The sequence below is a fragment of the Hemiscyllium ocellatum genome, chromosome 5, assembly GCF_020745735.1.
Source record: "Hemiscyllium ocellatum isolate sHemOce1 chromosome 5, sHemOce1.pat.X.cur, whole genome shotgun sequence".
Taxonomy (NCBI): domain Eukaryota; kingdom Metazoa; phylum Chordata; class Chondrichthyes; order Orectolobiformes; family Hemiscylliidae; genus Hemiscyllium; species Hemiscyllium ocellatum.
Window position 1 is genome coordinate 76,029,370 of NC_083405.1, and position 25,738 is coordinate 76,055,107.

Genomic DNA, 25,738 nt, shown 5'->3' on the forward strand with positions numbered 1-25,738 from the left:
TGTTTGCAATTTTGGTATCATTTCAGTTGCGGTGGAAATACTGAATTAGAGATTGTTTTTATCATGTAGTAAACCCTGCTCTGCATCTCTTAATCTACTACAATATAACTCCATCAGGAAGAATGTCTTTAGGAATCCTTGATTAGTAGCAAGGTCAATCCCCTTGAACCAGCTTTGTTATAAAATAACTGAAGCCCAATGGTAAAAGCCCAAAAATTACTGATGATGGTATTAAGGAAAACAATATTTAACGGGTATGTATGAAATTAAGTTTCGATTTTAGTGGATGCTTTAACTGGTTTGAAGTATATTCATTATTAAAATAACAGATAAAGAAACAGGATATGAATCCATTAAACATTCATTATCCAATTTTGCCAACAATAATTTTAGATTTGATCAATAATTTACTTGTTAACTAATTCTACACAATGGGCTTCAAATAATAATAGTCATGCCTGTCTTTACTTTTTCACATTTAACGCTTCTATACTTACATTATTTTATATTACATTACAGCCATGTATGAAACTAATATCAATGACTTCATCTGAAGCTAAAATGTGAGAAGGTTCACCTTACATACGAGGTCATAGCTACCCCAGATTTCCTTGGTGAAATGTTTTTACCAGAGAAGTTAATCCCAGTGACAGTCTCATATCAGTGTATTTAACTGAGTTATTGATGTTCTTTGTTACTCAACTTCTGCAGCATAGCAGTATTTACAATAAATTGCAGTGTATATGTCAAACCAGCATATAAGACTACCCCATTTTCCTGGCCATAATTGTCGCTTTTCTTTTGTATGAACTCAATGTATAAGTCAACAACGACATACTCTACTTGTGTTGGGATTCAGCCTTCATTTTTCACTTCACAAATGCTTATTTAACTTTCTGGTAACCAGGTGCAAAGGATCAAACAGGCATTATGCATGTGTTGCAAAGATGTGCAGGAGTTTAACACACACTCCATTCTTTGTATTAAGACACTGACGACAATTCAAAATGGCAATCATCCACACCGAGCCAGTAGTTCACTTTTTTTTAACAGTGTGGAAACAGGCCTTTCGGCCCAACAAGTCCACATCGACCCTCCAAAGACCAACCCACTCAGACCCATTCCCCTACATTTACCCCTTCACCTAACACTGTGGGCAATTTAGTATGGCCAATTCACCTAACCTGCACAAATTTGGACACTTGGCATACAAGTCACCTACAATTTCCAAAGGGATATTCCGAGGCATTAAAGGTCAATTTATATTGAAACATTTACAGTGAATTGTCATTTCCATTGAAACACCTGATTTCAGTTTGTTGATTCACTGATTAAGGAGAAGGAGCAGACATGGGATTTAAGATTCCACGTGATTTTCTGACTTTCATCTACATTTGAAAAGCTATGTCTGTTAAAAGGTTGCATCTGCCAGAAGAAAGTTGATATGCACTGTCTCTGATTTGCTGACCTTTATGGTAATAATGGAAAATCCACATTTAATAATGCGCAAATTGTTACTGTGTGCAGTGGGGAGAAATCAGTATATAGATGCTAAGGTAAAGTCACCATAGTGTTACTAGACCATCTGGCTGCTTTCTCATTAGAGAGAGAGAGACAACTGGTGGTGGTTTAACCTTATGGTCACCATACCTCAGGCAAGGAGAGAAGTTGAGAAGATGACTCCTGCAAAGTAATCTCAGCTGTTATGGGAATTGAACCATGCTATTGACGTCAGTGTGCATTGCAAACCAGCCATTCAGCCAACTGGGCTAACCAACCCCCTCTGAGGGAGCTGTGATGAATGGAATAATGCTGTCCTTCTTACAAAAATCTTTCATTTTTTGATTGAAAGACTGTTAGATTTGCCTTAAATTTGACTAAATATAGTCGCCTTAACTTTGTGATTCAAATAAGTCTGTGGCTTGTGGTGAGGTTGTACGTATGCTGGGAGGAGCAAAGTTGGCTGCACCCTGTTGCTTGCTGCAAGACCCACCCTATAATCTGCATTTGTACATAAAGTATGGCCTGCCGGCCAGTTCATTTAAAAGCATGATCCACAAACACACAATAGATAGCAGCAGGAGTAGACCATACCATTCAGCAAGGCTGCTCTGTCATCGATATGACCTTATCTCATTTTCAGCTTCACCACCACTTTCCTGCCTGCTCTCCATGTGTGTTGATACTCTGAGAGATTTATCGCAACCTAAATACATTCAATAATGGTGAATCCACAGCTCTCTGGGGTAATGAACTCCAAAGGTTCACAAACATATGTGTAAAGAAATATCTTCTTGTTTCAGTCCTAAATGATCAATTCCTTATCCTGAGACTGTACTCCCACGATTTAAATTGCCTAGCCAGTGGAAACAATCTCTCAGTGTACACCCTGCCACATTGTTTCAGAATCCTGCTTGTTTTAACATGATCACGTTAAAAAATGCCAGAGAAAACAGACTAATTCACTCAGCCTCTCAACATAGGATAGCACTCTCATCCCAGCTATCAAAGGTTGAGCTAACGATGTTTTCTTTCACAAGGGCACAATGATAATGTAGCATGTTCACAACTTTCAGAAATTCCCTTCATGTTTTACTTTCATTTTTGAACTGCCACCAGAGAGAACATGCTACCTTATATAGAAACTAGTCATAGAGAGGTACTATGATTACTGTGATGTTATTTCAGGACCCATATGAGTTTCTCTAATTATTTTAAATTCAGGTCTAATCCTATAATCACTAGACTGAACCAGGATGGGACTTGTTGCCTCAGTTCCTTCAACAAAGCTCTATTTCCAAACAGAAATATCAAAGGCATTGAGGAGCCATGGTGCCATCAGCTGGGGAACGTTCTTTATTTTCAGATTTCTTTTGTACTCTGCCTTCTTTGTTCAGAGATTGCACATAAGGAAAGCTGTATTGGACTCTCAAGTACTTTGGGATTTTGACATGTATAAAACTAATAGCCCTTTCCTCTTCCAGTTTCCATTGACCAGCTCTATCCCACTCCTTGATCACACTGAGGTTGAACCAGACCATTTGAAATGTTGGCATTATTTCTGACCCCAAGATGAGCTTCCAAACACATTAACAATCTATCATTAAGCCCACTTATTTCCACCTCCACAGCATCACCTGATATCTTGTCTTTCACCCCATGTCATCCATTACCAAAACTCTCAAAAAAGCTTTTTTTCTCTGTCTATAGGTTCAGTGAGCCCAATGCTTTCCTTAGCGACATTCTGCAGGTATTAATGTGAACTCATCCAGCTTGAAGCAGGTAATATACCCAATGGAGGATTGACAGGCAGTGGATTAACTTCCTCAGCATATTGGAGCACTAATGCCTCAGGAGGCTCCAGATTTCATTGAAGCATGTTGCTCCCATTCACAGCCTTCTGAAGCAAGACCACCATCACTCTGGACTTAGCTGATAAGTGACAAGTAATATTCATGACACACAAGTACCAGTACAAGAGCAGGCTGAGGCTAGAAATCCTGCAGTGAGTAACTCATCTCCTAACTCCCCAAACCCTGTCCACAAATTCACAAGTCAGAATGTGATGGAATACTCCCCACTTGCCTGGATGAGTGCAGCCCCAACAACACACATGAATTTTGACGCCATCCATGACAAAGCAGATCATTGAATGGAACCACATCCAAAAACATACAATCCCTCTATCACCAATGATCAGGAGCAGCATTGTGCTGCTGTATAAAATGTACTGTATACATTCATCGAAGCTCTTTAGACTGCATCTTCCAAGCCTTCAACCACTTCCATCTAGAAAGATAAAGGCAACAGATAGATGGGAACATCATCACCTGCAAGTTCCCCTCCAAGCCAGTCCCCATCTGGACTTGGTAATGTATTACTGTCCTTTCAGTGCCATTGGGTCAAAATCCTGGAGCTCACACCCTAACAGCATTATGGGTGTTCTTGCAGCAAGTGAATTTCAACAGTTCAAGAAGACACCCACTTTCTCAAGGACAGTGTGGTGGGTAATAAATGCTGGCCCAGTTAATGAAGCCCACCTGACTTAGAATGATATCATCTTTCCTTCAGTGTCATTGGGTCAAAATCCTGCATCTCCCCTTTTAACATCATTGGGACTGTAACGATTCATTACCATCTCAAGGACAATTAAGGATAGACAGTGAATGCTACCCTTGCCAGTGATGCCCACATAAACAAATAAAATGAACAAAGAAAATGCAGAGTTTTTTGGAGTTAGTGGCATCTTTGCAGCTAGCTGTAACGCAGTGAGACACCGAGAATTGAGCATCGTTCTCTTACAAACATTCTGTTTGATCTCATGAAAGAAATGAGGAATACAGTTGCACAATTTCATCATGGCTGCTTTTAAAAAAAAATGTATGATGATTTGAAGAGAGCAGTGTCAATACATTGCACTCAAATTTAATACTGTATATACAATTTACAGGCCTTCCTGTTTCTCTGATCACATCAAAGTAATGTTTTATTTCAACAACTCAGGTTTCACTTGTACCTGCTTGCAGGGAATATGTGTTGAACCTTTCACAGCTGTTCATCTGAACAAACGTTGTAACTTCCATGAGAAGTCCCAGAGGACAGCCAAAGCCAAAGGAAATGGTGAGGAGAATTCCAGCAGAAATTTTACCCCTATGTGAATACAAAGTTGCCACGGACATACAGCTTCCGCATAAAGTCAATTCCGAAATAATGTTTTCATTGAGATGTTAAAGCTGATAATCCTGAACAGTAAATCACTGTTTAATTAGTACTCATAATCCAGGTCAGTTATGTCCTGCCTCCTGTTCACATGTAGCCTTGATCCATTTCTTGTCTCTGAGTATTTACATTCAGTTTGACTGCCAGATGCTGACAAATCTGGAATCCAATTCTGGTCCCTTTATTTCACCAACTCACCAGTGAAAGTGAGCAGGTGGTATTGGGAGATATTTGGCTGCAAACTCAGGACTCTGTGCATGCAGGTTTTATTGATCTATAGAAACCAAATAATATATAATTTGTATAACAATTTATATAATGTATATGGAATATATTTTTGCTCTTCCTATGACAAGTGTTTGAAAGTGTTAACTGGTAATCTGTGGGTGTATAGTTCATTATTCCTGTACATACAACTGAGCTGTGAATAAAAAACTACTTACCACTAGTGCACTCAGAAAATGTAACTGATTACACTCATCCTTTCTCTCAGTGGAAAAAGCAACAGCCAAACACAGTTTCTCCATTAGAAGAACAATTAATATTTGAAGAAGCCATACAGCAATAATGAATGCCTTTCTACCATTTTATCGCTCTTAAAATATTGCATAGATCTATCTCCAAATTAAATGGGGAGAGAACATTCTCCATTGAAAGTATCACATACCTTCGGTTCAGTTGTTCCATTTGTTGGATGGAGCTAGAACGGCGCAAACCATCAAGTGTAGCAGCTGCTGTAGGTCGCTGCCATGTTGTTGTACGGTTTACGTGATCCACATAAAAAACTCTGCCATGACTATCAATCCGTGCTTCCCAGTCTAGAATTTAACAAGGTATATGTTTAGCTTCCAATTGCAGAAATCTAAGCATTATACTTCCGGAACAAATAAAACTGTAAAGATCACAAACATGCCATTCTTGTCTGAGTTCTTAACCCTTTCAGGAGATGTGAGTTTTGCTGGCAAGCCCAGCTTTTGTTTTCCAACCTGAATTTCCCTTGGACTGAGTGGCTTCCTAAGCCATACCAGAGTAAGTTAAGAGTCAACTACTTTGCTGTGGATCTGGAGTCATAAGTAGTCCAGACCAGAAAAGGATAGCAGATTTCCTTCCCTAATTAGTTTTAGTGAATCAGATGGGCTATTACGCTAGTCAATGATAGTTTCATGGTCATCATGACCAATTTTCCAGATTTTTAATTGAATTTAAATTTCATCAACTGTTGTGGTGAAGTTTGAACTTTTGTCCATAGAATATTAGCCTGGATCTCCGGACTACTAGTCATTATGAGACATTATAATTATATCACTAGCCAGATAAGTTGCAAATGGTGACAGTAAAAGAGTAAAATATTGTTGAAATGCCAGTGAGCAATTATTATGATGTTAAGACAAGAAGCATTCTTTATTGAGAGAGATATAATTCAGATTTGAACCCAAAATTTTAAGTTAACTATAAACCATCAAGAAAAGCTTTTCTAATGTTAAAATAATGCTGATTTAAAACAAATGTATACTGCCTTTTAGCTAAGATATTAAGTTAATTTGTCAGTGTACCAATTCAAAGGGTATGCAAAGTTCTATATTGGCACAATCGAGACCAAAAAGCTCATTGAAGAAACACTTCCAGTGGCTGTTTTGGACGTTAAGCTGGTTTACCCCTTTGCCCTCTCTCCATTGCTGTGATGCACTTTGGGAGATAAAGCATCGGAGAATTAATGATTGTCGGGATTGAATCTTGTTGGAATCCCAACACAAACTGGAAATGACCTGGTACAGCTTTGCAAATAAAAATCATGAACCTTTCTCTTCGTTTGCTCTCCTCTGTGACATCTAGGATAAAGGTGCAAGATCTAGGTATGCAATTACAAAGGTAATACATGCTTTAAACACATCAAGCTAACCAATTTATTGGAGTCGGAATTAATAAAGCTGCTGTTAAAGATTTACAGATATTTTTAATTCAACCTGTTAATTTGAATGGCCTTAAAAAAAGTTTGCTTTCTTTAATACGAAAATACTAAATCTCTTTTTAGTATTACTCTTACTAAATCTCAATTAGACTCTTTTCCAGCTTTATACTGATTTCCACCATAAAATAAGCTAGTACCTGATTATACAAACCACAATAAGAATATGATTTAGGTTTTTTTCTGCACAATTTTCAGATTAGGAATTATCCAACTCTGTATAAGCTTTAGATTGATAAGTATGCCATTTGAATCAAAGCAGCAAAATAGTTTTTCTGTATTTCACTTGAAAAAATAAAATGCACTAATTCCTATTTTCAGGCATCACTTCTCCATTAAGCCTATGCTTTCTCTGGCAGATTTAATTGATTTAAAAACGCAGTTAGTTTCCTTTACAGAAATTAATCAATCATTTTCTATCTGTTCAAAACTTCATATTTACACTCTTAAAGTGGATTCAAGCATGCTGTCACCTTTTTTTTCCAGAATGGACAGTGAAGTGAGGTGATCAGAATATAGAGGAAAAGTGAAGAATATAAAGGAAAAGAGTTAATGCAGAAATGGTATAGCAAATTCTGCAATCTCTCATGTGGTCTATAATTGAATACAGCAGTTTAAAATATTTCAGATCTTACTGATGGAAGTTATGCTAGTTTTATAGCTGACATATTATTGAATAATGATGTCCTAATCAAAATGTGGTTTTGTTTTAAAACAATGGATCTTACTAGATTGATACAATAAATGCCAAATTAATACCTATTATGCTAATTCAGTTGCAGTACATTTTAACTGAAAATGTGTTGCTGGTTAAAGCGCAGCAGGTCAGGCAGCATCCAAGGAACAGGAGAATCGACGTTTCGGGCATAAGCCTTTCATCAGGAATCAAATTCCTGATGAAGGGCTTATGCCCGAAACGTCGATTCTCCTGTTCCTTGGATGCTGCCTGACCTGCTGCGCTTTAACCAGCAACACATTTTCAGCTCTGATCTCCAGCATCTGCAGACTTCACTTTTTACTCGTAGTATATTTTAACTAAAACAGTCCTTCTATTAAACTATTTTAAGGAAAAAGCACATTGTGTACTAATGGGCCAATTTGAACTAAAGGAAAAGTAAAATATTGAAATCTCTGAAAAGTTTTGAATAATTTATTATGACCTGTATCAATATAGCAGCCATCAAAATTGCTTCTCTTCAGGAATCAGAATGGAGACCCATATAAGTTGAAATATAAAAGACTTGTGCTGTGTTCTCTACAATGGCAGAATAGTTAAGCTAAATGCCATCATATCAATTATCATAGTTTTTTTAATCTTTACTGCACACTCAAATTCAATAACAAATTGGCCCATAAATGTATCACCTGCTCTATTTACAGAAGATAATGCAAGATTCAGGGATCTGGAAAGAAGTTCAGACTGTAGACTGAAACATTAGTGTTAATACTTAGACTAAGCTCCAACTCAGAAACAAGTGTCTGGAATCAACAAAGAACAATGAGGCATGCGGAAGAACTTGATGTCATAAAGCAGAGGTGAAAATATCTAGAAGAGATGAATGAACAAGGACCCGGTCAAGTTTAGTGTGGGAACCCACAAAGCTGCTTATCCTTGGTGAGGGCTCTCAGGCTGGAATGTTTTATCTTCTTGCATTCCAAAGTGTATGGTTAAATACCTGAAGTGGACATTCAGATTGAAAGTAAATAAGTAATAAACATAACTAAGCTATGTAAACATTGTAATAACACAGTATTGAAAATTCCAAATGAATCATTTTCAATTCTCAGTTGCTATTTTGAAGGGAATTTGTCTGTCCTAGAGAAACATTCATTGACTGAAATCCATCCTTAACAAGTGGGAGCACAAAATGCAACATAGCAAACATTTCAGTGTGGAATAGGCCCTTTCTTTATACTACAGTGTATGTGGAAAAGGAAAGATTATTGCAGTAAAATTTGGAACATTGTTTGTAGGCATTTATAAATTTACTACATATGTCTAAATAGAGGCATGCTGGGATTATACACATATTGACTGAGGAAGAATAAATATAATTCTCACAAACATTCATTTCCAAATAATGTTTCTACCAGGAAATTAGGATTGCAATCAGAAGGGCACAGAAGTATATCACAGATGAGTTCCATTGCCTGAAGAACAACAAAGCATGCTGACAATCTTTTGATATCTGCTGTCTTTTGTTGCTGATTATCCCATGAATTGGAAGGTGAATAATGCAGACTGTATAATTGCTATTGCTTACGCAGCGTAGTAACGTCTGTTGACCTCACCGATTCAAATTGTAGAATCTTAAAATTCTTTCAAAACTGAATTTATGTCATCAGTATTTGAGGTGAAATGAAACAGACACTTTATAACATTTGATTATATATAACTTGAGTTTAAGAAAACCTCCCTTTGGGATCTTACTGATTTGGTTTTCTACATACCATATTATCTTTGGCAATTTCTCAAATATTTTTATTTCATAAATTTAAGCTTCTTGGACATTTATTAGATTCTAGGAGATTTCTGAGTGAGTATTTATTGAAGGAGGTTTATGTTGATGATGATTTGATTTGGGCTCAACAGCACATGTTATGTTCAGGATTTGTAGATTCTTTCCATATACCATGGCCATTAGAAGAACTGTAAATAACTCCTTATGGTAGCACATACACATTTGATAATCCCACTTACAGATTAGAGATTTCTGCAAGAGTTTGAGACAAAAACAGAAATGCTTCTTAAGCAATATCACCACATTATTGAGGAATCCATGTAATTCTGTTTGCTATGTTATACAAATGACATAAAGGTTCTGTAGAGGGATTGTTGGTGTAAATGTCTCATCAACTGCATGTCTTGTTTGTTTAATATGCAACTTCCTATCTTATCAAATGTGCTCAGCAAACTAGACATGAAGATTTCTCAACACTTGAGAGCTGGTAGCTGGTGACTTCAGCTTCCAACTGGGGAAAACTCAAGGTATAAGGTGGTAGGCAGGACAGCATCGAAGAACATGCTAGGCAGTGGAAAATTATTGTCAGTGGCCACTGGGAAAACATAGAGAACCAGGGTGGGTAAGATGTGTAGGGATGGGTAATATTAGTGCTCAGAGGCCTGGAAGGTCAGTTGGAGGTAAAGTTCACTCCTTATATGGGGGAGATGGGTGGAACTGGGCTGTGGGTGTAGTGTGAAGTAAAAGGGGTTGTGGAGGCTCATGATGGTGGTGGGGAGGATGTACCAGGCAACCACGCAGAGCCCAGAGATGACAGTGCCCAGCATGAGCTGCATTCCTTGCTACCACTTGCTGTTCCCTAGATGTGAAATGCAACAGGAAAATGGCTGGGACAATGCTCAGGGTGAGCGGAGTCAGGGTCATATTAATGGGTGAAAGTGTGGGTTCTGCATCTGCTGGATGCTAGGAATTGAAGGGACGCACATATGAACCAGCAAACTCTGCTATTTTTCATTTGTAACCAATTCCTTGCTCAATTGAATTGAATGCAGAGTGAACATGGTTAGGCGTCTAATATTGAGAAAAACACATTTCATGGTGCCATTGGTACTTGCAGAATGATGCAGAAGTTAGCAGTAATTACTTAAAAAGAGGCAAATGCTGGACAAGAGTGCCCCATTAATTATGAAATGGCCAAGGGTGCTATGCGGCAAAGAGATTAAAGGGATACGTCATGCAAGTATGATCGTGGAATTTCCCGATTACAGTGAAAAGTTGAATGATTAATATGGATCTAGAATAGGAAGAGGAGTGGAGCACAGCAGCAACCACTCCCACCCTCTCTACCCCTCAGCACACACACAACTTTGATGTAATAAGTTAGTTTCTCAACTGGCACAGCACATTCACCACATTGATGCTCATGCTACAACCATGGTGATGGTGGAGCAGAGTGTAGAGCTCCTGAAGATGTGGTTCTGTTGACTGAACCTAGACAAGCATTGGCAAACTGACATTGCACTTCACTGACAAAATAATGGCATGTCAATGTACAAACACAAAACTCTTGGCACGTGGCTAGCATTGCTGACACTTCCTCACACAGACACCATTCTCTCAATTTGGTCTCTATTTAACCACCTGGCCATGTCATTTACTAATGCTTAACTACATTTGGCCTAAATGCCCTCTCTAAGTCGCACTCTGTTCCCAATTCCAACTGGAGACTCACTGTTTGTTATTGCCCAGTAGGGAATAATTACATTACAGCAAGTGATCAGACAGCTCTAAACAGGAGCTTTCACTGACAGTCAGAAATTGTGAAGACAAATGATAATAGATAATAGAATGTCAAGAATCAGAGATTGACTGATCTTGGATCCACTGTCGTTTGTGGAAGAGAGTTCCAAATATCTATCCCCCTTTTCTGTGTAGAAACGCCTCCTGACGTCTCTTCTGAATTGTTTGACCCTAACTTACAGACTATGCCTCCTTGTTCTAGGACTCCCAACCAGTGGGAATAGTTTATCTTTATCTACCTTGTCCTTTCCTATTGATATCTTGAAGACTTTGATCCCAGCCTTGGGTGACTGTGTGAAGTTTGCACATTCTCCCTGTGTCTGCGTGGGTTTCCTCCCACAATCCAAAGATGTGCAGGTTAGGTGAATTGGCCATGCTAAATTGCTTATAGTGTTCAGGGATGTATAGGTTAGGTGCATTAGTCAGGGGTAAATATAATGTAATAGGAGAATGGGTCTGGGAGGGTTACTCTTCGGAGGTTCAGTGTTGGGCTGAAGAGCCTATTCCCACACTGTAGGGATTCTAATCAATTCCATTAGGACTCCTGCTCATTCTCTGCATCTGATTGTGACATTTTGTAGAAGCATCTGACCCCCCCAAGTCTCTTTAGACATTAACTGTATTTAACTTCATAGCATCTAGAAAGTACCCTGACCTATCCTTTTTCAGTCCAAAGTGAATAACCACACAGATGATTGGTATGTTTTTAATTCATAGCCATTCAATTTACACATTAAGAAGCCAACCTTATTTCACTTTAAGAACAAAACATTGTGGCTAAAAGTCACTGCAACTTGATGAATAATCGTTGTTGCTTAATGTTAAATGCATTGTTTTGCAGGTCACTAAGATGTACGAAACAACCTCTGCCTGTTCAATTTTTTTGCCAACCATGTATTTTAGTCACGTTACATACCTATACAAATATAGAAGTTCTAATACAGTGATTGTCTTTTGATCAACCATAGAATCATCCAATGTAGGCTGAGGTGTGACCTTATAGAGGTTTATAAAATCATGAGCGGTATGGATAGGGTGAATAGCCAAAGTCTTTTCCCTAGGGTGGGGTAGACCAAAACTGGAGAGCATAGGTTTAAGGTGAGAGGGGAAAATTTTAAAAGAGGCCTCAGGGGCAACCTTTTCACACAGAGAGTGGTGTGTGTATGGTATAGAGCTGCCAGAGGAAGTGGTGGAGGCTGGTACAATTACGACTTTTAAAAGGCATCTGGATGGGTACATGAATAGGAAGGGTTTAAAGGGATATGGGCCAAATGCTGCCAAATGGAACTAGATTAATTTAGGATATCTGGTCAGAATGCTCTGTTACTGTGCTGTACAACTCTGACTATGACCCAATCCATTATCATTTATCTTTTTAACTGCGATATGAAACAAAATAAAATTATCCTCCATCAGAAGGAATACAAATCAACACTTCAGCGTCAGGTTTGTGTCAGCATACAACTGAGAACATGGGTCATTGAACAGTTTAATATTTGGAAAGGTCTGAAAAAGACCTCAGGCTAGGAAATTGCAAACATCATCTTACATTTGAACCTTGCCTAGATCTCTGTATAATGCTGGTGCTGCATAAAGATGAGGTGGAATTTTCCCAACTCTTGAATGACATGGAATTTGTGAGAAAGTTGGAGGAAAAGCCCTATTTCTTAACCAAGTGTTGAACTGCAAGTTGAGATTCTCACTCGTGTGCAGTGTGAGGCCAATTAGCATGCATTAACATCTCATTATTACATCATCTTCCTTCTTTGATATCCAATTTCCCATTCTCCCATCCGCTGTACAGAGACTAAACGGTGACAAATGTGAAGGCTGAAAAAAGTTAATGGGTGACTGAAGCTCGCTATTTGCTCCTCTAGCTCCTCCCCCCTCCATCAGTCATCAATATCTCAAGGCACACTCCATGGACAGCGACTGCACGTATCCTGCCACACCAACCACCACCCCCCAACCCTCCACCCACACCCCCCATCTCCGCTGGCAAAGTAGGATGCCAATTAACCTCTGTCCAATATGGCCAGAAACCAAAAGGACCTTACAAGGATATTGCAGACAGTCAGTGCTTGGCCAAATGCACTTAGGCTTATAAGATGACACCGCCTCTGGGAATCCTGGGAGGTCTCAGTAGTGGCCAGCACATCTGCCTTTAACAAATGAGAGAAAATGTAGAGTAGGTTTTGTTAGGAGTGCAGCGCTTAGAAAATAAGGCAAATTTAGGAAGATAGCCTGAGAAAACCAGATAGATCACAAAGAGAAATGCCCCATGAAGTTCATAAAAATTGACACTTAACAGATTTTTGGTAAGATTCAGCTCATAAGTTAGTGGATGTTGATGACTGTCAATTTTCTATTGATCTCAAAAGCAAATTGCATTTATATTGCAGCTTCAGTACAATATAATATATCAAGGTCCTCCATGGGACAGTAACAAACAGTATTTCACACCAGTTCAAACAAGGGAATATTAAGATACATGACTGGCCAAAGAGTTAGGTTGGGAGCAACAAGAAGTTGAGGTAGTCAGGTTAAAGGAGGAAATTCCAGAGCGTGCGTTCCACCAGTCCGGACAGTGAATTCTAGACACTCATCGACAACGTTGTGTTCCCCATAATCCTTCTACCAATCACTTCAAATCTGTGTTCCTTGGAAATCAGCCTCACCACCAGGAGAAACAAGCCTTCTCTGTTCCCTCTATCCAGATTCCTTATTACTTTCTACACCTTTCTTGTGATTCTCCGCTGTACAGTCTCCAGAGAAATTATGTCCCTCCTGTAAAGTAGAGACCATAACTGTACAGAAAATTCTGACTGTGTCTTTACCAGCTTTTTATACAATCCAGTACTTTCTCCTTGCTTTTGTATTCAGTATCTTATGAATGAATGAAAACATGCTACCTTTTCTGCCACCTTCAAAGGCACATGTTCCAAGGTCTCTTACTTCATCTTCCCTTATGTGGTCAGAAGTTCATGTGGCATCAAATATATGATGCCAAGGCTGCAATCATCTAGTTTCTTTTGGCAATTACTTTGGTCTTCCCAATAGTTAATTGAAGAAACTTTTGCATATCCAGTATGGATATTGGAGAAGCAGCTAACAATTTAGAGACAGTGGAGGGGTGGAGAGAAGTGATAGTGAATTAGGTCTGAGTGTTATCTGCACTCATGTAGAAAGAAACATCTTGTTTTCAGGTGGTGCTGCTGAGAGGGAGCATCTCATAGATGAGATAATAGGGGGTGGGGGGAGACGGGGGGGCGGAGGTGTGGTTAATTATGAATGGATCCCTGGGACAGTCCAGAAACAAATATGTAGGAGCAGAAAGAGTCATTGCAGGTTGTTTTCTGATGATGATTAAATAGATAAAAATGAAGCCAGTTAAGCCCTATGCCAGCCACCCAGCTGGATGAGATTCAGTGCAGGAGGATGCTGAAGTCGACTGTCTCAAAGGCTACAGACAGCTGGAGAAGGATGAGGAAGGATCATTTATCATTCCCACAGTCATGTAGCTGAAAATGTGTTGCTGGAAAAGCGCAGCAGGTCAGGCAGCATCCAAGGAACAGGAAATTCGACGTTTCAGGCATAAATCCTTCATCAGGAATGAGGAACGTCATGTAGGACTATATTTGTGACTTCGGTAAGGACTGAACTGTGACAGGGACAGGAAAACTGGAGGGATTCAAGCATGTAGTTTCAGCAAGGGTGGACATAGATCTGAGAGGTGACACTATATTCAGGGATTTGGGGAAAAAAATAAAGGATGTCATTATGCAGCATTTTGCAAGAACAGAGGTATCCTTAATTGTTATTTTGAGATGCGGCGTGATAACAGCTGATTTGAAGGAGAGGGAAAGTATAACAGTTCTCTCGCCTCAGATTCAATCAGTTAATAACAGAACATGCGACTGAACATTACTGTGCTAAATATTGACGTAAGTCAATACTGGCTAAAACTCTGCTAGTTGTTACTCAGTTCTCCATCCTGGCCATGTGCATCCTACCTGTACTGAGAGTGCCATCTGCAACATCATTTTGGCTTGTCGTTTCTCTGCTGCTCAGTGTGCAGTTCATATCCAATTCCTCAGTGTAGCTGAGCTTCTTATCAGAAAAAAAATGCCTGGTCAAAAGACAGTGTGTCACATGCACAGACACTGCATACCTAATCAAAATACTGCAGACCAGCAAAATACGACACACCTTATTAATGATACATTTAGCAGAAATGGGAACTGAAGTTGCCCTCTGCTGGATGTACGTTGTAAGAACACTGTAATTTTATTAGTAACACGAGTATGAAATGGAAGGAAATGGCTACAGGATAAAGAGATGTTAGTTCTAATTGCTGTATTCAAAGCTCAAATGTAAAATATTAATGCCACAGTCCCAGTTAAATTGTTTGGACATCTTCTTTATTTTGTTAATCTTTGGTCAAGTAAAGGAAAACTGGCCTATTGAATTATTCCTGGTTTTTGAAATGGCAGTATTAAGAACAAAGAACAAATAACAATACAGCACACGAACAGGCCCTTTAGCCTTCCAAGCCTGTACTGCCACATTTTGCCATGCCAAACTAACAATGTCATCACTTAGAGGACTGTATCCCTCTGTTCCCTTCCTATTCAGATAATCGTTGAGGTGATTCCCGAGTGCTGCTGTCTGTCTTCATCCACCACTTCTTCTGGCAGCATGTTCTGGGTGCTCACCACCCTTTGTGTGATATTGGTGGAGAAACCCAAAATGAAGAATAACTGGTTGATAACTATAATCTGTACAATATCCAGAAAGTTTTTGCCCAATAGTGAGCATTGTGGGAATTAGCAGGATGTTAGCTGCTGATGGATTTGATGTAGCACAGAATGTTGTTTGTCACAGAAAAGCGCTCCTGATACCTTCTTACTGCAGAGACACCAGAATCAAGTCAGGTTGGGTCAAAGCTGTAGAACATCTTGAGACTTAGCACAGTACAGAAATATGGGGAGTCTCTGTATTTGTCTTTGGCTTCAGCAAGTCATTGTTCTCATTTTCAAAAACATAAACAAACAATGGTGCCTTGGCTTTGCAATCAGAAGTTGGCAATTTTAAAAGTTAACTTCATCGTTCCACCCATGAGATGAACCCGTAACCCCCTATATGCAGCTGTATGTCAGGGAGGGAGACTGGTGGTGCACGCCTGTATACCCAGGCACAGCCATTCACTCAGTGAATACCAGGGTAAAGCTCATTCACTCAGTGAATACCAGGGTGAAGCTCTGTTCATAAAGAGTAATATATTACTCTTTTAATGCCAATGATTGAGACATATAGGGAAGAAGCTTTATAGGGGACTGATCAATGACAATGGTGAGCTGTGTGACAGAATTGCAGAACAAGTACAGTCAGATCCATTTCAAATAACTTGCATAATATTTTATACTATTCAAAAGCGGCGAGGTGAAATTCTCAACAGGTAACATGCGAGCTTCCAATTTACGGTGATCATTGCTTGTTAAACATTGTGAACAGACCGACCTAGGGTGGCACAGTGGCCACATAGCACCAGGGACCCAGGTTTGATTCTAACCTCGAGCGAGTGTCTGTGTGGAGTTTACACATTCTCCCTGTGTCTGCATGGGTTTCCTCCCACAATCCAAAGATGTGCAGGTTCGGTGATTTCACAATGCTAAATTACCCATAGTGTTTAGGGATGTGTAGGTTGGGGTAAATGTAGAGAAATGCAGAATGGATTTGGGTGAGATACTATTCAGAGTGTTGGTGTGGACTTATAGGGCCAAAGGGCCTGTTTCCACGCTGTAGACATTCTATGAAACCCACTTTATCAATACTCAGCCTCTAAGTACTCTGAATGACCTCCACGTGGAAACTGGTTACCAAAATCTCAGGGTATAGTGTTGTGGACGAGGCCAGACCCCCCTTAAAACTTTTCAAGAAAGTAGCCCAGACCATAACTTTGCTAGTTGTTTTAAGCAGGTATAATGTGCATATTCCAAGAGGGAAGTAAGCTAGTCAAACCACAAGATTATCAACTGAAACACAAACAAAAGAGAGCAGAACACAGAATAACTTAACCTGTCTGAAAACCCAACAGATTGTACCACTTAAATGATGCTGTTCCCAATACTTGCAACAATCCTCATAAACACCCTTGGCACAAAAGGTAAAATCAAACACAGGATCTTACAGAAAACATGTCAGAGAGAGGGAAGGTCAGCAATGACCTGCTTCTGTTGGGTCCAGCAGCTTCACAACTGCCTGACTGCTTTCAGTGAAAGGCCAGGCTGCCAAAAAACAAAACAAACCAGAGAAAAGCTGAGCTGGGAGAACTGGCCACTCCCCTTTCATTGTATAAGTTTTTTTTAAACTTAAAAGCCTTTTGCCTGAGGCAGTATCTGTTAGTGATAATCAAATTGGCCCTAAAACCCTTCAAACTTAGACTTTTTTGGAGTCTGTGTCTTTTAAGACCTTTCTGGAAAAAAAAGCCAAGGACGACATTAACTTGTTAAAGTAGCAGCATCATCACAATGGTCGATGGCTACTGGCTGTATCCACCTAAGTACACGGACATTGGCATCCAACATGTACCAGCATCCATGTATACTTATGGCACATTTCCGATCCATGTACAGGATGTTGGTCCACTTCAATGCTGCACCAGCAACACTCATTGTAATGCTGCAGCATGGACACTGTGTGCTCTCCGACATACAATAGATCATGGATATTGTATCAGGCTTCACCTCTGGGTTGTTCGCTTGCTCTCCTAGCAGTCTGAGCTGAGTTGGATGCTCATAGCATTCTTGCCTCATGTTTTATTTAGTGTATTTTACCCCCTCAGCCAGAGATACCAGGTGCACATTACTGTAGCCTTTGCTCAGGAAGTCCCAGTAGAGAAGGTCCAGGGTAGCCCCTGACACCAGTCCATGCCTGCTTGGGCTGTTCAGACTCAGGATGTTCTCCTCATTAGGGATGAGGAGCTGAACGGTGGGCAGTACACCACCCGTCTTGATGCCATCTGCTATAAAATATTTTCCTCCTGGAATTAGACAGAGGTCGATAGTATGGAAGATGAAAGTCGGTGGCACAGCTGTTACTGTTGGTGAGGGAGGGGCATGCCCTGAGTGAGTGAGTAGGCAGTTCAGACACTGTACAGAGTGAGTGGTGTTGTTGTGAATTAGGGTCAGTAACAACGAGTGTGGAAAGATGTTACAGACAATAGTGAGAGTGGTAGATTATGAGCATTGGTAGGAGATGTGTACAATAGCAGAGGTGCGAGGTTTCAGAGAGAAGATGTACCCTGACAGAATGGAGAAGAGCAATGACCTTCTTCATCCATTGCTGGGCATTCCTCCTGTTGGTCAATGCTTTTTTAGCCCAATTGGGAACCTTAGATCAGGCTGGCATGGTCTGATGTCATGGCCTCCACCATTGATCCTGGGGGAGAAGGAAATCCGTGTCAGCTCGAACCCATTCAGAACCCCAGCCAGAAAGCAGGAACCGATATATCACCACTTGCTCCCCCTTCCTCCAGCAATGTCCGGGGCAAATGTCAGGCATTGTGCAGGGTAGCTCCAGATTGATGGGACTTGTCCAGGTGCATAATAAACTTACAGACACCAAGGGTGCAAGGGATGCCAGTGAACTCTGGGACATCTGGTGAGTGGTGAGTGGTTCTAGGAATGTAAGATTCAGTCTTGAAGATCTTGATGGCACTTGACAGGTTCTCTGTGGAGAGGATATGTCGTCTTATGGGAGAATCTAGAAGTGGGATCATGGTTTAAAAATCAGGGCTTCTTCATTTCAACAGAAAACAGGCAAATTGGTTTCTGTCTAAAGTCATGAGCTTTTGGAACTCTCATCCTGTGAAGGTGATGGAAGCAAAGTCCTTGAATATTTCTAAGACAGACACATTTCAACAAACATTTGTTGAGTAAGAGAATGCCAGTTTACAATGATATTAGACATGACCTGATTCAAAGGCAAAGCAGCTTCAAGGGGCTGAATGGCTTATTCCTGGTCCTAAACTGACTGCTTTGTATCTTTTTTTTTCTTTTTTTTTATCCCCAGCACCCATGGTGTGTGTGTGCAGCTGTGAGACACAGTGAGAGACAAGGTGTACAAACCTTTATTCAATTTCCACCACCAGGAAATGTAGGAAAACACCCGAGTGGCCTGTGACAAGCAGTGCCCTTCACATCAAAGGGCAATGCTGTGTGAACAAACAGTGAAGGGGAGGGCAGGGACTAAATCAAAATAGAGTTGGAGGGGGAAATGATGCACTCCACTCCCTGCGGCGCCCACCTCTCCCTGAACAACTCCAGGGTGTTGGTGGACACCGCGTGCTCCTTCTCCAAGGACACCCAGGCCCTAACGTAACCGCGGAAGAGGGGCAGGCAGTCGGCCCTAACGACCCCCTCCACGGCCCGCTGCCTGGACCTGTTTATGGCCAGTTTGGCCAGGCCCAGGAGCAGACCCATGAGGAGGTCTTCAGACCTGCCCTCCCTCCTCCGCACCGGGTGCCCGAAGATCAGGACGTGGGACTGAAGTGCAACCAAAAGCAGAGGAGAAGGTTATTCAGAAAATCAAAAAGGGAGTGCAAACGCCCACACCCAACATACACATGGTCCACGGACTCCACAGCACCACAGAACAAGCAGTTGGGCTGGGAGTCCGTGAATCACCGCAATCTGCGGTTGCAGGGGACTGCTGCGTGCAGCACCCTCCACCCCAGATCCCCGAGAGAAAGGGGGAGGACTCCTGCGTAGAGGGCCCTCCACTGGGGATCCCCGCCGCCCGGTGGCAAATGGGCACGCCAGGGCGTGTCCGGGCGGTGGATGAGGGAGAAGTGGTGGACGGTGTGCAGCAGCAGTCTGTACAGGGCCAACCTTTTAACGTCCTTGAACGGGACAAAATTAAAATTTCGGAGGCGGCTCAGGTTGTGGGGCACAGGCTCCCGCGGGAAGTACGGGACCTTGGGGCCAATGTGAAAACTGACTGCTTTGTATGCTACATCTAGTTCATTAAATATAGATTGTAATCTCCTCCTCCATTTTATTTTGCATTTTTTGCTTTTGTCTTTGGATGGCCTCTGTTGGAACTGACCTTTCTCCATTAACACCTCTCTCGAAACTTTTTTGATTTCTTTACTTGCACCATTATCATCGCCTTCTGCATCAAATCATCATCTTGGTTATTTAATCTCTCCTTTTCTCCTCTCTATCACACATCTGATCCCTTTTATTCTATCTTCTCACCCCTTTCCCTGCCTCTCCATGTACTTTAAATCTGTAAAATCTCATATTTTCCAGTTGAGACAAAGTTCAAGATCTGAAACATGGGCTCTCTTTCTCTCTCCACGCCACTAGACACAATGATTACTTCCAGTATTTTCTGTTCTTATTTCAGATTTTCAGCATCTTAAGTATCTTAGTTATCTTGCTACTCTTAAAGTGGTTTTATATTGCATTACATGTGGTCTAAGGCTTTGCCTGGATATTTGAAGCGATGTATTTACTAAAATCCCATTCTGTTTTTTATACTTAGCATTCATTTAAATTCCATTGATTCCATAAATATGGGACACATCGATCTACCTATTTGTAATGTCTCAAATTCATTTAAGTTCACTCAATTACGTAACCAATTTAAATTTTTTTGCAAATCTTCAGCTGTCATTTACAGAGCATAATTCAGCATGTAAACAATGCCAAATTTCAGTCTGCTCATTCCAGTGGTATGCCCATTATGATAATAAAATGAGACTTTCCCAGTTCTATCACTTTATCCCACTTTAACCTCATGAATGTTTTACAACAATTGTGTGCATTCTTAATTCTTGGTTGGAAAAATGACCCGAGAATATCAAGCCTCACCCTGATATGGTTCTGGCTTCATGCCCCAAACATGAGGAATAAAGTGCATTCTGAAGGTTTAACCTGATACCACCAGATTGCACATTTCATTCTAATCCCCACAAATCCTATACAAGGAATACATATTTAAACTCCTAGTTCCTGGTCATCCAAATACCATCACCTAAGTGAATTATACTTAATATTGTTCCATTTTAAATAAGGCAAAATAAAATGTCCATTTGAGGTAAGAACAAATAATGTTAAAGAGCCAGAGACCATGCAAAAATCATAAATCAAATGTTTACAGCTCTGTCTGTCTGAAAAGAACAAAACTGAGAAACTACATGATTAGAGCATAGGCATTGCTGCCAGTGTCAAACCAAAGTCAACAAGCAATCATTTGTTTTAATGGAAAAATAAAGAGGAATAACTAAAGACAGATAGAATAAGGAGACAAAGGATAAAAATACACAATTGAAAGTATGTATCAGCTACAAGCCACTGAAGAGCTTAAACTAGATCCAAGAATCAATACTTAATTCCCAGTTTGATTATTCACCTGAACATTTGATTCTGGCTTCACTGTAATGTTTTGAAAGGAACATTAATATTTACTTTCTAACAGGACATACACTTTTTTAGATTGGCAGAAATAATTTTAACATTAAGCAGGATCTGGTCAAAATTTGAATGTGAAAAGCGATCTGTCACACAGGCAAAGGCAATTTTTAGCATACCATGTTGGTTCAACGTGGGAGGTTTTCAATTGGCCTACTCATGATAGCTCAATGTCCCCTCTAAACTGTGCAGTGTATAACCATACAACTATCTGAAATGTGTTCTTCAAGGAATCAATACTCATAACCCACATTCCCATTAAAGGTGTCAGACAAAATACAAGGCTTAATAATTTGAAGCAGTTTAGAATTTAGCAAAGCAGGACCAAGAGGTTAATTTAAAGGAGAAAAATAGATTATAAGAGTAAAGTTGCAAGGAACATAAAGTGAACTGTAAGACTTTCTCCAAGTATGTAAAAAGAACGAAAAGTTTAGTGCAGATGTAGGTCCCTTACAATTTGAATCTGAGAATCAATTATGGAGAACATTTAATTAACTACTTTACAACTGTCTTCACAGAAGAAGATGTAAACAATTTCTCAGAAGTGCCAGGGCAGCAGGGATGTTTTGGAAAGGAAGAAATTAAGGATATTAATATTAGTAAAATGTATTATTGGAGAAATTAATGAGACTGAAAGCTGGTAAATCCCCAGCGCTTGATAATCTACACCCAAGGTTATTAAGTAAGTGGCCATATAAATAATAGATGTGTTTGTTGTCATCTTCCAAAATTCTCTAAGTTCTGGAATATTCCTGGTAAACTGGAAGATGGTAAATGTAACCCCACTGTTTAAAAAAGGAGGGAGGGAGAAAACTGGGAATTGGAGATCAGTTAGTCTAACATCAACAGTGGGGAAAACATTTAAGTCTATTATAAAGGATTTGATAACAGGACACTTAGAAAATATCAGTAAGAGTATACAGAATCAACATGGATTTATGGTTGTATGTGTTTGACAAACCTCCTCGGGTTTTAGAGGAAGTAAATAATAGAATTGTTGAGGGGGAGCCAGAAGATGTGATATATTTGAATTTTCTCAAAGCCTTCAATAAAATCCCACATAAGAAGGTAAGTGTGCAAAATCAAAACACATGAAATTGGTGGTAATATACCATCATGGATTGAGAACTGGGTTAGAGACAAGAAACAATGTGGGAATAAATGTGATGGAGTAGAAAGTGGTGACAAGTGGGCTACCACAAGTGTCACTACTTGGGTTCCAGCTATTCACATATTCACATGTAACTTTGCTGATAATCCAAGGGAGTTTGTGTGGTGGGAATTGGTGTGGTGAGAAGAATATAAAGAGACTTCAGGTCAACTTGGACACATTGGGTATGTGGGAAAATGCACAACAGTTGCAGTATAACATGGATTAGCATGAAATTGTCTAATTTGGAAGGAAAAACAGAATGGTAGAGTGTTGTTTAAATGGTGATAGATCGGGAAATGATGATGTACAAAGGAATCTGGATGTCCCAATACACAAATCACTGAAAGCAATCAGGGAAGAACAGCAAGTAATTAGGAAGGCAAATGCTATGTTTGCCCTCATTGTAAGAAGGTTTCAAATGGGAGTATGGATATCTTCCTGCAGCTGTACAAGGCCTTGATAAAATCACACCTGCCAGTTGGTCTTCTGTGGACTTATCAGCTGCTCAGTGCAGAAATCATTTGGTTTGTTGTAATGTCTGTTTCTCAACTTATTATGTGTTTTACTGCTTTAAATAATCAAACCCATGGAGTTAATCAGTCGCTGGTGGACAACTGATTATGACTCATTGTCATTGCTTTTACACAAATAAAAGGTTACTTCCTCACTCCCCTGCGACAGTCTGGCTTTCCATTCTAGAAGGACTGAATTTCTTAGAGTCTGTTAATCAAAGAATACCTAAAACTAGACAAACAGTTCTACTTAATAAACCTGGTGTATTATGTGCAACTTTGCTTTCCTTACATAAGAAAACTTGCCATGGAAGCAGTGCAACAAATGTTCTTCAGACTGATTCCTGGGATATAGGTTTTGTTGTATGAGTCAAATGGGCCTGTGCATTGATTGGAACTTAGAAGAATGACAGGGGATCTGATTGGAACCTATAATATTCTAATAAGACTCGATACAGGGATGATGTTTCCCTCAGTTAGGAAGCCCAGGACAAAGAGCCATTATCTCAGGATACATGGCAGATCATTTTGGATGGAGATGAGAACAATCTTTTTCATTTAGAGGGTGGTGAGTGGTGGCATACAAGGCAAAGTTACTGAATATGTTTTAGAAAGAAACAGATGAATTTTTTAGCAGCTAAAGGCGTCAAAGAGTAGAGGGAGAGCATGGGAGTATGATGCTGAGGTTGACAATCAACCACAATCGCGTTGAATTGTCGAACAGGCTTTATAGGCCAAATGGCTGACTGCTCTTATTTTCTATATTTAACATGCAAAAATATCAAATTGGCTGTGCAACATAAATAAATATTTATGGAATCTTGTTATGTACACTCCTACCTGATTGCCCTACTATTAATTTCAATTTGGGAAGGAAGTGGCATAGTGCTAATGTCACTGAAGTGGTAATACAGAAACTCAGCTGATGTGACTGTGGAAGAGAGCTCAAGAGTGTTCATATGAAGACACGTGGCACTGAGTGTGGATCACAGGATGCAGAGAGAGCAGCTGTCTGTGCAACATTGAACAATGTGAAGTTACCTATGGTCCTGGGTGGATTCAAAGCATGAAGGATGAAACTTTGAGTCGGAATCCACATGAGGTGAGTCACTGAGGAATTAAAATAAGAGGCCAGATGTGTACTTCACCTCAGTACAAAGGAAAAAGGATGAAAGAGACCTTGTAGCTAATTCATAATCATCACCATTCTTTATTAAGTAGAACTGTTTGTCTAGTTTTAGGTATTCTTTGATTAACAGACTCTAAGAAATTCAGTCCTTCTAGAATGGAAAGCCAGACTGTCGCAGGGGAGTGAGGAAGTAACCTTTTATTTGTGTAAAAGCAATGACAATGAGTCATAATCAGTTGTCCACCAGCGACTGATTAACTCCATGGGTTTGATTATTTAAAGCAGTAAAACACATAATAAGTTGAGAAACAGACATTACAACAAACCAAATGATTTCTGCACTGAGCAGCTGATAAGTCCACAGAAGACCAACTGGCAGGCAGAAACACAACACTGTATACATGGAGTCTGTAAGGTGAACTCTCTTGAAGGCAAGGTACACATACAGCAAATAGCATGTCCATTCAGTAAAAGTAAGTCAATACTTAACACAAAACATGAGACTTCAAGATTTCTGGTGTTGGAAAAAGGTCACCAATGACGTAAGGAGGAGGTTTTGCAGCTTCAGACTAAATTCAAGACCCAGTGAAACTTCAGTCAGAGTGGAAGGTGTAATGCCTGCACAGGAAGAAGCCAGCTGTATGCAATAAACCTTAGTGACCAGGCACAGAGAAAATCAACATGAACTTGACTTGATCAGAGAAAAATGTCACTCTTCACAAAAGGCCCACCAAAAGTACAACTTCAACTAATTAATAGAGATCACTTTTCCATTAAATGTATTCCTAAGCCTGAGGTAGATCATATCAACGTTTAGTGTTGCAAAATTGTGAATCTGCATATAAACCTGATAGTTAAAAGGGCGGCCCATCAATAAGTTGAAGTGTTTTATTTTCAGCGAGAGTTTGCATGACCAGATTATTGAGCTCAGAATTCCTTTGCAAAATTTAAAGCTGAATGAACGGCTCAGAGCTCGACAGGAATTAGCACAGTCTAACTACGTCCGTGAGACTACTGAAGGGAAAAATCCAGCTGTTAATAGCAGACTGAAAATGAGAAGATTGCAGACAATTGCAGAAATTTCACTCCGACAACTAGAATTCTCATTGGCGTGGCACAACAGATAGTGGAAAATGTGCCTGTTATAGAAATTGTTAACAAAAATCCAGGATCAAGGTGAGTTACTAGCTGAATAAAACTGTCTGTGACAGCTAATGAGTGTGATAACCTAGTCTTTCAAAAATGAACACTGGAGACAAGTAGAGCAAAAATCTTTTTCCCCTTCTTAATAACAAGATTACCAGTGGAAGGAGGCTGTCTGCAAATTCGGCTAACACTCAAGAATTCCCTTCTGTCCAGCGTTGCAGCTTACTCTGTTATCCATGATGGTACAGTTGTGCTTTTTCACTGAGTTCCTGAAATGTCATTGCCTATACCTCATCAGCCTCACATTGCAATAAATGTCAAAGTGACACCATTGCCTACAAAAAGAAACGAGCCTGTCCTAAAAGTAGCAGAG

At 39.9% G+C, this 25,738-nt stretch overlaps 1 protein-coding gene across 1 annotated transcript in view; it reads right to left on the minus strand.

The window, feature by feature from the left end:
- Nucleotides 1–25,738, minus strand: part of LOC132816077 (E3 ubiquitin-protein ligase HECW1-like) — a 356,118-nt gene that overhangs the window by 161,546 nt on the left and 168,834 nt on the right. Inside the window, exon 10 of the mRNA XM_060825506.1 lies at nucleotides 5,387–5,537. Within this exon, the coding sequence (XP_060681489.1) occupies nucleotides 5,387–5,537 (151 nt within the window). The remainder of the gene's footprint in view (nucleotides 1–5,386; nucleotides 5,538–25,738) is intronic.